Source organism: Stegostoma tigrinum, chromosome 11 (assembly GCF_030684315.1).
Source record: "Stegostoma tigrinum isolate sSteTig4 chromosome 11, sSteTig4.hap1, whole genome shotgun sequence".
Lineage (NCBI taxonomy): Eukaryota > Metazoa > Chordata > Chondrichthyes > Orectolobiformes > Stegostomatidae > Stegostoma > Stegostoma tigrinum.
Window position 1 is genome coordinate 42,605,602 of NC_081364.1, and position 14,248 is coordinate 42,619,849.

The 14,248-nt window shown below is 37.2% G+C and overlaps 1 protein-coding gene across 7 annotated transcripts in view; it reads right to left on the reverse strand.

The window, feature by feature from the left end:
- Nucleotides 1–446: 446 nt before the first annotated feature.
- Nucleotides 447–14,248, reverse strand: part of LOC125460268 (microphthalmia-associated transcription factor-like) — a 287,495-nt gene continuing 273,693 nt past the window's right edge. For all 7 annotated transcript variants that reach the window (XM_048547522.2, XM_048547527.2, XM_048547525.2 and 4 more), the window contains 5 exons: nucleotides 12,326–12,397; nucleotides 12,002–12,058; nucleotides 10,520–10,595; nucleotides 6,862–7,009; nucleotides 447–5,513 (listed from right to left, as the gene is read on the reverse strand). In XM_048547522.2, coding sequence (XP_048403479.1) covers nucleotides 5,115–5,513; nucleotides 6,862–7,009; nucleotides 10,520–10,595; nucleotides 12,002–12,058; nucleotides 12,326–12,397 — 752 coding nt within the window. In that variant the 3' untranslated portion in view covers nucleotides 447–5,114. The remainder of the gene's footprint in view (nucleotides 5,514–6,861; nucleotides 7,010–10,519; nucleotides 10,596–12,001; nucleotides 12,059–12,325; nucleotides 12,398–14,248) is intronic.

Consider the following 14,248-nt stretch of genomic DNA (forward strand, 5'->3'; position numbering starts at 1 on the left):
AGGTGTGAACTATCCACAAATAGTCGCCCAAGTGTGGAATCAAACCCAGGTCCCTGGCACTGTGAGGCAGCAGTACTAACCACCATGCCACTGTAGGCAACTGTTTCTCTGTAGTATGCACAAGTGAGGTTATCAGCAGCAAATGCTTGTGATAGAGCAGCAACTTCTGAGAGATTCTCTCCATTATACCAGGAGAAACTTAAATGGTTACCCTCGGTATTTAATTTTACTGGGTGTTTTGGAGATTTCAAGGGGAATTCATCCACCTCCCCTCTGTATTTTAAACTGAACTGACACATAGGTAGAAACTTAATTAACATAACTGTAAATATGGAAATCAGAAAAATTACCATCCTCATAACTGAAAGTCTTAATCCATCAAGATGTCTGATTGCACAAAAACAGAAATGAACACCAGAAGAGAAAGACAATATTTTTGATGCTCTTTATTTAAATGTGTTGGTAACTATGTTATTCATCGATTTCTATACATTTAGAATGTAAATTTTTTGGCAAAAAGTAAAAAGTTTGAAACTTACAAACTAACCACAGGTACTATTCCATCAAATGTACTTACAAATATATTTACAAAAGTAACAATCAGGAGTTGCAGTTTCAGGATCAGTAAATGTTGTCACAATATATTGTATATAATTTATGTAACAAGAGAATCTCAGAGAATAGTCTCTGAAACCTGGAGTCTATATAGAGGTGCTGAAGCTATAAAGAAGCCTTTCAAACTCTTCTTCAGAAATGGCAACTCACACATTTATTTACTGTGCTTTTTACCCTATTTTGTGCAATTTGAAACTAACACATATTTAATAATTTTTAGACTTACTACAGAATTAATTCCAGATGAAAACCACAAGGTAGAGAGAGATATTCTGGACAGTAATGTTCTAATTAATTCTACAGAAGTTATCATTTGTACTATCGCACCGGTTTCTGACACTATGGAGGGATTCCAGGAAAATAGTATTCAAGTGCTTTGTTTCTTAATCCACAAGCAACAAAATTTGGAAAACAAAAAAAGGTTTGCATTCTTCACAGACTGTACTTTCTCCATGACACAAAAGTACAGACAAACATTAAACAATATTTTGGGAAAATGTTGATCTGTTTTAATTTAGTAACAAAATCTTATGTGACTGACTATTCACTCAGAAGTAAATAAATACAAAGAGCCAGAAACATTAAATAATGCTTTATAACATGTTTTGTTGCTGTGGCTTAGGCCCAAGTGGCTTAAAGCTGAGTACCATCACATTTGCATTTCTTGGGTATATCACTAGGTTGTAGGAAAGCCAGTAAATAGTTGTGTCTAATGCATATTACTTAAAATTCATCAGGTCCTTTGCATGGCACAATAATTGTGGCAGAAATATGAAATAAGCCATAATATAGAGAAGATACATAACTACCAGTAGTGTATTTAAAAAATAATGTTCATGGATATGGAGATAACTGGTAAGGTCAGCTCATCTATTAATGACGTAATTACTGGTGAGGAGGTGGTGCTGATCTGACTCTTGGATAATTAACTCCACATGGTCTAGGAAATCTACATGGCTGTCAGGGAGGGAGTTCCAGTATTTTATTCCAGCAACAATGAAAGAAGAGTAATATTTTTTAAGTCAAGATATTATGTGCATTGGAAGGGAACTCAGAGGCATTGATGTTCCCATGTGCCTTCTGACCTTGTTCTTCCAGGTGGTTAACATCATGATTTAGCTTGGCTGGTTTGCAATGCAGGCTATGCCAATACTGTGGGTTCAATTCCCACGTGGGCTGAGGTTAGCATAAAGGATTCTATTTCTCAACCTCTTCCCTCACTGGAGACACAGCAACCCTCAGGTTAAGCCAAAAGCAGGTCGGGTGACAGAGTGGCAATTTTACTTTAAAAAAACTGGGTCTGAAACATGTTCTCAAATGACTCTTGAGAGCTCTTGCTGTACATCTCACAGATGATTGCAATGACAACTCAGGTGATATGTCACTCTTTTGGTAGGAGTGAATTTCAAGGTGGTGGATTGTGGGCTGCTTTGTTCTGAACACTGTTTGGTTTCTAGGGTACTGTTGGAGCTTCTGGCATCCAGGCAAGTGTAAACAATTTCAGCACATTTCTGACTTATGCATCGATGTCAGGCCTCTTCTTTGGAGCTGTAAAAATGATCATTCACTTATAATTCCTAACTTCTGGCCTGCTCTTGTGGTGTCAGTATTTTTGTTTTGGCAGGCTCAGTTACATTTCTTATGAATTGTAACCCTCGGCATGTTATTTCTGATTGATGGGTAGTTCTGTGATAATGCTGAATAGCAACAGGAAATGCTAACATTCCCTTACTGGAAATGGTCGTTTGTCTGGTACCATTGTAGTGTGAACACTGCTTGCAACTTATCAGCCCAGTATTATTCAGTTCTTGTCGGATATGGGTAAGGACTGCCTCCTTCTCTGAGGAGTTGCCAACTGAACTGAACATTTATCACCAGTAAGCATTGCTACTCTGACCTTATGACAGACGAAGTTAGCAATGAAGTATCTGGAGATGTTTGGAAAGCTCGAAGAGTGATATCCAGAAGCTGAGATGATTGGCCTCCAACAATCAAAATCAGCTTTATTTTATGGTGGAATTTTATTAGTCACATATAAAACTGATCATTACAATGAATAAGTAATGATGGTAAAGAGGTTATATTTTCTCATGGGATTAAATATGTTAACTATAACTAATAATTATGCATCTTCTAGTATAGTAAGGCCAGGATTAAAATGGAACAAAGGGCCTGTGATTTACATTCTACTGGACCACACACAAAGCATGCTGCATTTGGCAGCAAATGAATATCACATTACAGTACCAATTAGCTCATTAAAAGGCAGTATTTTAAGCTACTTTTTTCAAGAAACACAGGTTTTATAATTTGTTAACAGCTAAAACAACAGTCTCCCATCGATCAAGTGCATCTTTTATTTCAAATCACATCTCCATAAGTGCATGGCTGTTGTGCTTATCTTTCATTATTTTACTTATTTTTCTCCACTTGCTGTTTTGAAAAGATTTAACAAGAATTATTGCTTTCAACGTAACAGTATAGTATTGCATACTTTTCTTCTGTCCCAGGATTTTGGCAGAACAAGGCTGTGTGGTCAATTCCCTTCAGATTAAACTTAAAAGCAGTGTCTTGAGGTTAGTTACACAGAAGGGTGGCACAATGTCAATAAAACTTTGAATCATATCATCAAAGAAACTGGAAGCTCTCATTCTGAATTCAAGCAGCAAGCAAAGTCGTATATACTTGTACACAGGCCAAACCCTCACGTATTACACCCTTCAGTCAGTGCATATCCAAAAGACTTAGCAATCGATTTTAAGGCACTTCATTCTGAATTCATCATGTTTTGCTGCCACATACAGTACATTGTAAATTTAAAACCTATTTAAAAAGTCTTCACTTCATCACAGCTTTCACACAACTAATGGTATGAGTGTAAAACAATTACCTAGGCACAGTTTAATGCAAGTACAGCTACTGAAATTGCATAGATCCACAACAAAGTAGATGATGTAGCATCATATTTCTAATCTTACAACACTGTTGTAGTTAAAATAGAGTTATTCCAATCATTGTGATGATCAGTTGATTGATTCACTTTGACAAAATGCTAGTCGTTTCTTGATCACCACTATAAATCTGTTGTGGCAGGAGTGAGTGGAGTATATCACAATACACAACGGTAAATAATTATTCTCACCAAACATTTCCGTACATTATGTGCTACAGGTTATACAACCATAAAATTGTGAATGAGAACAAGGAATTCATAGTAGGGCACACAATTTATCTTGTTCAAGACTAAGATTATCTCCACCTATTTCAGGCATAGAATCCTGTGAATTAAAATTGAGTTTCATTCACAGAACAAACTGTGTGTCACATCTTAATTCCCTCCTCATGCTCACTTCACAATGCAACACACTTTATCTTTTCTGCTTCCTTCACTATGATGATCACAACTAATGAATACCCTGAACTGGCCGTCACCTTGACAGACATCATCAAACAATCAGAAAGATTATCCAAATAACCTCATCAAGAGCAAGTACATTATCAAGTAATGATTTCATAAGCAGAAAGCTGTTTTCTTTTTTAGCATGCTGCAGTGCTGAGGGACTCAACATGTAGGTCTACTACCAAAAGAGGTATCATTAGAGAATAAAAAGGTAGAGTTCCAACTACACACAGCACATTTTCTTCTAATAGTTATACTCTTACTGTTTAAAAAATAAAATAAATAGCACATCATGTTAGCTCCTAAAGCATCACTTTAAATATACTGTACTACAATCATGTTTTCTGAACAAGTAATGCTCTCATTTTCAAAGTTAATTTAAAAACATGTCTAAATAAGTCTGGGTTTAGAAATACAAAATATGCAGACACTTCACTAAAAACATCTTGTCCTGACTTCTTCAAGTGTCTGTGACCAATGCAACAAACTCTCCACTAAAAACATACTGAAGAAATATTAAGTACTGCCCTACTGAATGCTGGTACCCTTCAGTGTATGCACATTCATACAACTACTTACTCAAACAAAAATAAAATAAAAATCCGAAAGGACCAGCATGAAAACAAATCAATGAGTACAAGTCATGCAAAATCAAAACTTGCTGTAAAAATGAATTAAAACATATGTAAATGTTAAGAAACAGATGACAGAAAATATTTGCCCAATTTAAAAGGTACATTGATTGTTTTTTTCTCTTACATTTACTTCAAGGCCTTGAGTGACTTCAGAATAAAATAAACCATCTACATTCCTGATCAGCTTCTGTCTTCTATTATCTGGGTACCATCATTGTCTTCTCCATTTATCTGGCAGTGTAACAGTTCCCTGTCTTTCCACAGACAGATACAATTTGGTCTTTCCAATGCTTCTATTCATTTCTGTTTACTCTGCCGACTTAAAATCTTTATCAGACTGATAAAGATGTCAACAGTTGCAACACAAGATCTTTTTAAGCTAAATTTAAAAAATAAAAACACAAAGAAAACTTTAAGGAAAAATGTAGTATCAGATGGAGAGTTACAAAACAAAACATTGCTCGCTAACACCCATTTTCACTATCTTCCACACTCATGCTGCTTCGCCGACTGCTTGTCTTTGAAGCACCAGGTGATACAGATGACAGGAGTGGGTCGGTAGCTTCCCCAGGGGAGAGGGTATCGTCCATCAGACTATCATCCAACTTGGAACCCATTTTTGTAGGAGCATTGTAAGTACCAGCATGTCCAAGGTTATCATTGAAGGTGAGAGATCCATCAGACAGATTCAGCGTAGTAGTAGCAGTAGTGTGAGAAAGGTCTGCGTGGTGTTGTAAGCTGTCGCTGTGGCACTCATCAGTTACTGGCTCTAGTTTAATGTTCTGTCCAGTAATATCAGGTGAGCAGAGGCCAGAAGGGTTAACCAGTGGCAATCCATGTGCACGGGCTTGCATTTCGAGTTCCTGAGAGTTAAACATAATAATAAAGTTCAAATATTCACAGATTCTGTTGAAATACAATTGTTTTCCTCACTCAAGGTGCCGCTTAAATTATAGATTAAAACTCATTTCCCAGGTTCCTTGAATTTGAACCTCATTATAAAAATTATTTAACTTATTCTTATTAACAGTGATCATTTTCTCATCTAAAGGTAGTGTGGTCGGTGATAGGCCGCATAGCCAGTTCAACTGTGAGTTCACCTCCCCAGAGTGCTGAACTTTCTGAGGCAAGGAAGTGAATACTAATACCCTAAAGTCATGCCAAAAAATTATAGCACATGGAACTATCGGCTATATGGATGGCAGCATTTGAACAGCAAGAACCGAAGTGGCTTTTGGTAGTAAGTCACAGACACACAGCCGTACAGCACAGAAATAGACCCTTTTATCCAACCAGTCAATGCCAAACATAATCAAAATCTAAGCTAACCCCACATGCCTGGTCCTGGCCCTTATCCCTCCAAACCTTGCCTATGTGATAATCCTCAACTGGACATACATAGGGACCTTTTTTTTGGGAGGGCTGCTCATGTTTATTAGCCAAAGTCAGGAATTCAGATATAAAATCTTGGGAGTAATGGAATGTTGGCATACTTGTAAACACCATTCGCATGATGCAAGTCGATAAGGTCTTAACAAAGAAATGCCAAATCTAGACCTACAGGTTGAAAACACAAAGGGGTAACGTTGAATGCATACAAGATCTTAGTTAGGCCAGAGTATAGTATAGTTTTAAGCACCCTATTAGATAAAGGACATAAAATCAATGGAAAGGTTGCGGCACAATATCATTTTGGTATACAACTGTGAGGGTTTACATTATGAAAAGAGATTTATGAGAAGCTGAATCCCTTATCAATATTGTTGTGAAAGTTAAAGAGTGACCTAATGCAGGTCCTCATAATTATGAAAAATTATAATAAGGAAATTAGTGATAGATTATTTTCATCATGTAGCGAGATTACAATAAGACAGCACGAGTTAGAAAATAATAGTTTACAATGGGAGTACACTAAATGCGCAATTATCTGACACAAATAAACAAAGTGTGTACTTCTTTTTAGAGAATTAGAAAATGTCTTGGCAAAGAGGAACAGCTAAGAGAGTACGGACAAAAGCTTGCTGGACTGAATAGTCAGTTTCTGTACCTAACAATTCTATGTTTCAGCATTCAAACACATATTCGCTGAATTGATTTGGTTAAATGGGATACAGCCTGGGGAAGTAGAAGATTTCACTTTTCTTCATTGAGTTATGAAGCAGTGGAAAATAAATGGAGAAATGAGTAAAGTATTAAGTTTGCTTAATGAACCTGTATCCTCAGTATTAAGTGTCTGTTGGCATGTTCCAGTTTCTTCTGTCGTGACTCAAAGTCTTTTGCTCTGTGTTGCTCTTTTTGAAGCCTTCGAATGTAGTCTACAGATGCCTTCAGAATAGTGCCTTTGTTCCAGCGCATGTCCCTGTTAAAAAAAATTAAATATTAGGCAAAAGATGCTCAAGGCTAATTTAGAGCACAGTAGAAGTTTGCTATCAGTAACCTTTGGTAGATTGTACTAACTGTAAACAACAAAACTGTCTTAAAGAATAAAAAAGCATCACGATGCTTTGGTGTAAAATATATGTTTTTGCTTTTTCATAAAGTACTGACCAATTATCATATTTAATTAAAATTATTTCAAATTCCCTGGATTCAGATACGGACTTGATGGATTGGAAGTTAGTAAATAACACTTTTATCAAGAAAAGGAAGGAGAGAGAAAAGAAGAAATTAAAGGACATCAGACATCACTTACCATAAAAATCTATTATTAAGGAAATCTTATTAATAAAATCATTATTTTAGCATATACAGTTGGCCTGATTTGATGAAAACAAAATTGACAAATTTGGCATTTATGAGGATGTAACTTGTAGCTTGGATAAAGCGAGGCAAGTGAAAGTATTATTCTTGGATTTCCAAAAGGTCTCAATAGGTGCCACACAAAAGGACGCTCATAGAATGGGGGTAATTTATCAGCCTGGATAGAGGTTTGGCAAACAGACAGGAAGCAGAATTAGATATGCTAAATCAAGTTGGCAGACTGTAATATTTGCAGTGCTGCCCAGAGCTGCCTAGGAGTGCAGCTAAATTCCTCCCTCCACGTATATTTAGCAGCTAAATTTATTTCCGATGTTACTGAGCATGGTTCATCTAGCAATAGTCTAAAAGATATTGACGTAACAAGAAAGAACCTGTCTTTGGCAAGAGAACAATATTAAACAATCCCAAGCTCTGTCAAATAGAGATGGTCTGCAAATAAAATGATGGTCCAAGCTGAGGAATACTTCCAGCATCACATGGATTCAGTGTTGTAGGCTGCCTATGTAAGTTTCAAAATAAAAATAAGGTCCTATAAAAAAGTGAGCAGACTTAAAATGACTCAACTAGTTGAATGTTGGACAGAAAGCCAGAGGTTTGACATCACATTCTGGCAGAGTTCATTTATTTTTTTCCCCTTTTTGATAATATTGATGAATAGATTAAGTACAACATATTAGGAAAATGGAAGATTGCATTAGACATAAAAAGCTATAACAGCCCTCACCACATTGTTAGCAGTAAAGTCGATCAGCATTGCTAGATTTTGATTATACTACCAAACTGTAGGGTTCTATATTGGTTTGAAGTAACATTTTAGGATTTGCCTTAACACATTTTTTAAAAACAAGTGTCTAGATTCAATTTATGTTAGCAAGATAACTCGCAGGGCAGCTGCTTGTAAGCTTGGTTTTGATGATCTGAAGATGTCAAAAAATATGGCTTTAATCAATTGATCTGTTTTACTTATAATGTGCAATTCCATGTTTGCTTCTCGGTTATAAAGAAATAAGCAAAACGTTTAAACTCATGACAGCTATCTTTAAACAAGGGCTATGTTTTTGAGCAGGTTTCAGTTTGGCAACTTGATTAATCGATGGTAACAACAGAGCAAAATGTTTATATTATAAACAGACATCCTGATGTTCTTTTATAAATATTTGTTCTTCATTTCTTTAGGGTTTTTGGGTATGTTGAGGCAAAATATTATGATACTTGGTATGATGGATAAGGGGATGTTCTCTGAATCTATACGGATTATTCGTTTGTCCACACAATTGAAAAGTTAACTACAGGACCATAGGGAATAAGAGATGGGCAGTTGTTCTACCTACATGACCTCTTGTTACAAAGGTCAGCAGACACCAGAAAACTCTCATTTTAAGCCAATGAAAAGAGTTAACTTGAACCATTTCCTAATAAACAGCAAGAAACGCTTAGAATTAGGAATGAAAGTTTGGAATTCAGTTTCCTATGATACAGATTACTGAAGCTTCTCTTGCATGATTTTTCTGAGTAACACAGTTTAACATAACGGTACTCAAAGAGCAGAAGGAAAGCATAGCCAGTAGTGACAATATTCAAAAGAATCCTGACTGGAAGGATAAGAAATTTCCACATTGTCTTTATTACTATTCTGTTAAGGATTTATAAAGTCTTGATTCATAAATTCTACTCAAATCATTGATATTGTTTTTATTAGGTCAGGCACAATGAAAGTTTAATTGTTGTAAATTAAGATTTTGGCATTAGAATTTGTAAGGGAGAAGGTTTTATATTGCAGAACTCCTGAACTCTGACAGAATTCAGCATTTTTTTAGAAACAAGTAACTTTTTTTAGAATATTCCTTTTTTGGTGTAATCAGAAAACAGAAAAGTACATTTTGAAGAATTGAAGTAAAGACAGTTATGACAGTGATATCATTCATTGTGGCTGCATCTGTTACATACCTTGACTACCACTGATCGAGCGCAATTTACTTTGTTGTTGAAGTCAGCGCTGAGTCATTGAAGTGATGGTGCGTATGAATAAGGTAACTGCACTTTCATGATGTGCAAATTAGTCAGTCAACACCTATTTTTGCCCAAAATGCTGTGCGCACCTTAGTGTAAGCACAACTTTGCAATTTACAATAATGGAAGGGAAATGATAAATACTTTTTTAAAATCTGATCTTCGATGTGAATAATGAATATTGTGGGATCTGTGCTGTTTTTAACTGTTGATAACACAAATTGGCATCAGCATTTGATGGTTACAACACAGCCTTCAACATCCTCTTTAGATAGAGGCAGAAAGGCTGTATTCATATGACATCTGCAGCATTAAAGATGGTAGAGCTGTAAAAACGCACAGCAGAGTATCTGCAGCTGAGCAAAGGGATCATGCTTAAAATTGCATCTATCACTTTACTGCAAGCCTAAGTTGTGGATTGACCAATGTTGCTGATAAGCAATGCAACTAGCCAGGAGTGAGATAAAAATAAATTCTGGGCTGTAGTTAGTTTGGCAGAAACATATTAGTAAATATATTTGTTAGGACTTTGACTATTTCCAATGAAAGTGCAGCCTAAATTGAGATAGGTGATCACTGTATTTTTGCTGGAAATTTTCACTTCACTTTCACCCTCTACTGTAAACATAATTGCATTGGTAATAAGATAAAGTCCCGCTGAACCTGTTTTCACAAGTAGACTACGGTGTGTTACAATTAACTTTTCTGGTAATGTTTTTACACCTTCTAATAGGATTTACTTTAAATTTCAATCAAGATTTGTTATAAAAAACAAGAAGTTAAACAGTCAATAAGGAAAACCCAATTATTTAGTGCCAAAAAGATAATAGGAACTGCAGATGCTGGACAATCCGAGACGATGAAGGGTCTAGGCCCGAAATGTCAGCTTTCCTGCTCCTAAGATGCTGCTCGGCCTGCTATGTTCATCCAGCTGTACATCTTGTTATTAGTGGCAAAGCTGTGTCCTGCCCAAAAATCAATTATTTCATTTCAAAAGAAAATATATCCGGAGGTGCAAAATAGATAGTGGTTTATAATTTTCAAGGGTGTCAAAAATAGCTAGAAACAAATTCTAAAATGTAACTGAAACTGTACTTACGGGTCATTGGACTTTGGGATTAACGTACCCAGTTCCTTTATACGATCATTAATGTTGAACCGCCTCCTTCTTTCAACTTGAAGAAAAACAGTGAAGAATCTCAGTCCAAGAAAAAAATTTATTCAGAAAAAATGGGCCACTTTTTCCAGGGATTGGCAGTGTCATCACTTGCCACTTTGGCCACTTCTCTACTACTAAAGAAGAGGGTTCTGCATTTCTGACAGGAGATCCCGATTTGGGCTCCATCAGCAATGCAGAGTCCATTCTGACAGTTGTTTCAATAGTCTAGAGCTGTTAGAGAAAGACAAACCATGTCCCCTTTTCAGAGCAGTCAGCTTCTGTGTTCTAAAATGTAAAGGTCCTCACAGCCACTTTAGCAGCTACCATCAAAGGTAATGTAACGAAGGTAAATGTGATTTTCAAGTGTTACATGGACAAGGGAGGTAGTATGCCAAGTAGGTACCATGCCAGGTAAACAGGGTGTCAGCTGGGGAAGGGGTAGGGTACTATCTGTAAAGTGGTCAGCTAGGGAAGGAAAAGCGCACCAGATAGGAAGGGTGCCAGGTGGGGGAGAGGACAACTAAGTGTTTAGATTCGGCAGATCGTGTTGGGCAAGAGAAGTCAGCTCTGGCCAGGGATAGGGATAATGTGTGTCCATTGTGTGTATGTGTGTGTGTGTGTGTGTGTGTGTGTGTGTGTGTGTGTGTGTGTGTGTGTGTGTGCGCATGTGTGTGTGTGCGTGTGCGTGTGTGCGCGTGTATGTGTTGTGGAGGTATCAGTGGTCAGTCTGGCAGTTAGGTCAGATCTGAGGGCGCGGGTGGTGAGTGATGATGGGTGCCTGCTGGAGGTTGGGAGAGCGATGTTGGAGTCAATTCCTAGGTGAGATTGTCATAGCTTGGAAATGTCAAGTCTGGGCGGCTTATGTGGTCTGGGGGAATATAGCTGGGCATGTATGAAATCTGTTTAATATTTACGCTGAGTTACCATATGTACTAAATAGTCTAACATTTTACTTTATTTCGTCAAATCTCCAATTTTTCTGGAGACTTCCAGAGAATTTCAGCCATTGAGGAATTGTCCAGAAGGAAATTCAATTCCTTCAGAGTGTGCCACAATGAGATTTCCTCAGGATTCCCAAGTGAACTCCCACCAATGTTGGAATAATGACTGTTTAGCCATCGAAAAATTGGCTTCAATAAATGTGACCGTTTTGGGATATAACATTGGACTGGCAATGCCCAATATCAATAGTAAGACATAGGCTTAATCCCTACACTGCACAGTTCATGTTATCTATTAAGTTGCCTCAAGGAAAAGTCAAATAGATCTCCTTGAAAAAACCCACTGCCATGAAGGAGTAAAATGAAATGCTCAAATCCTTACTTTTCATAAAAAAATTAAGCTTTCTTAAATTGGATACATAACAATGCATAACTATTTTACAATGTAATTAATGATAAGAAAATAATAGAATAAACATACTCAAGTTATGATTGTCCTTCTTCTGCCTTTCCTTGGCTAGAGCTCTGGCTTCAGCTTCTGAAAATAAAAACTTCAAGTTAAGAACAGAACTGATGAGCTGTGCAGGGGGTAACCACTGCCTTTTGTTCTAAATCATAGCGGTTCAATTCACACCAGTATAAATACACCAAATAATTTGAATGACACAGTTAAATATATTTTTAAACTTAAAAAATATTGCCACTGAGTTAAAACGTTATCAGCAGTGTTTCCTGATCACACATAAACAATAATGGCTGTTGACGTGTTGAATGATTGAAATAAATTCTGGGTATCAGAACTTGCCTGGTAATAGAGCATTATGCATTTTCATAGAGGGACTTTTAAAATGGAGTTCCATGCCTGCAACCATTGATTCTGTGAATTATATAGAAAACAATTTATACTACAAATAACATTTTGCTATTTAAAAAATATAGGGCTATTTTAGCAATCAATAGTGACCGTAACAGTGAGATGGGCCCCTACAGTAACATGATTAACCAGCACTGTTACCAATTCCCTGATGTGGCTAACACCCATTAACTTGTAATCACTAAAATGATTTTTTTTCTATGAATAAGTCGTAGAGTAATGTCAAATTCCACAATTATGAATCTTCTTTTTAACGTAATTTTTAGCACAATATTAAGTTGTATAATTGTTCTAACCTTTCGTAAGGTCAAACTGTTACAGGTAAAGGGACTGAGGAGACATTGCTGTTTTTCTGATCCCTGGATCAACCCTTCATTTATAAGGATGTAAATGATCTTAAAAGGCACATTTGAAACGAAAATAGATTAAATTGGACAGTTCAATAAAACAAGTCCTGAGATATGAAGTAGAATTAACCTAAATCCAGTGACTACACTGAAGATAGAATGCCAAATTTGTGTTACCTGCTCATTTAAAATGATTTCAGCATCTAGCCGGTGTTAACTAGAGCATTCATATCTCAATTCCCCCTCCAATCCCCACCTCTCCCATGCCCTCCCCATGGCTGACACATTCCTATGAAGCGAGTGGCAAGCACAACTGAGAGCCAGACTGCACCATTCAAAAGGATTGTGTTAGAGGAGCAGGTTCTAAAAAGTCATAGACTAAGAAAACCTGTCCTGGGAAAAAGTGAGTATTGGTTTATAAAAAAGGGGGCAAGAGCAAGCTCTGAGGTTTTTCCAAGACTGCATGGGGGGTTCTTGGGAAAGGTGCAAAGCACAGAGATGTTTTAGAGCTACAGATGGGGCAGGGTGAGAGGAGTTCAGTGGCGAAAAGAAATCCTTCAAGTAGACTTTCAGAAAGCTACAGGACCAGATAGTCATACAGTTCAATGCTGAGAGCCAAGCCTGAAGAACGAGGATGCAGTGCCAGAAGTATTTTAATAATCTCAACGTCAGTGAATACATCTTCAAATGGCATATACTATCAACTGCACTACTGGACACCACTCAAGTCGCCATCCTCTTGCCAGACACGTCAATTACAACTCATGACTAACAATCATACGCTTCTACTCAGTATCACATACACAGTACTTCTGCAAGATTCAGACCACATCATAGAGTTTGCACACACTGCCAAATATGCAACCACGGTAACCACATCAATTAAACTCATTGAACAGCACACACTGGCATATTTCCTCTGACTGGAGACAGCAGGAGACAGAGGGGTGTGCTGTCTTGAACCCAAGGGTGAGGATGATGCTAGCCATTTTTGTGGTGCACATTATTCAGACATAGCCAAAAGCTGGATTGAAACCTTTGAAGATGATGGCATCCTCCTACCTAATACTTCTTGTTACATTTCACTTTCGCGGGATGTCTCTCTGTGATTAAAAACTGTAGTCAGTGAATAAGTATACGGCTCTTGCTTCCCTTAGTTACCACATGACAACCTTACTCTGGCACCATTTCCCTTTCAGACATCCACAATGTCCAGACCAGGGTGAAAAAGAAACAAGAAGATTATTAAGACATAACCCCATCACTAGATTGTACTCTCAGCACTAAACCAGACACCAATACTGCACAAATCTGAAGTGAAATATCAGTGGTGCGATCTGCAAGTTGTGAGACACTAGGCACGAAAAGGCCACAGAACAGGAGGAAATAAGAGTGAACGTGTCAGCTCACTGGAGAAAGTAACTTCATCAAGGCTCTATTGAAGACGACTCAGATGTGCACTTCGCTGGGGCACAGCAGTTATATTACTGTACAAATGACTGAGAGG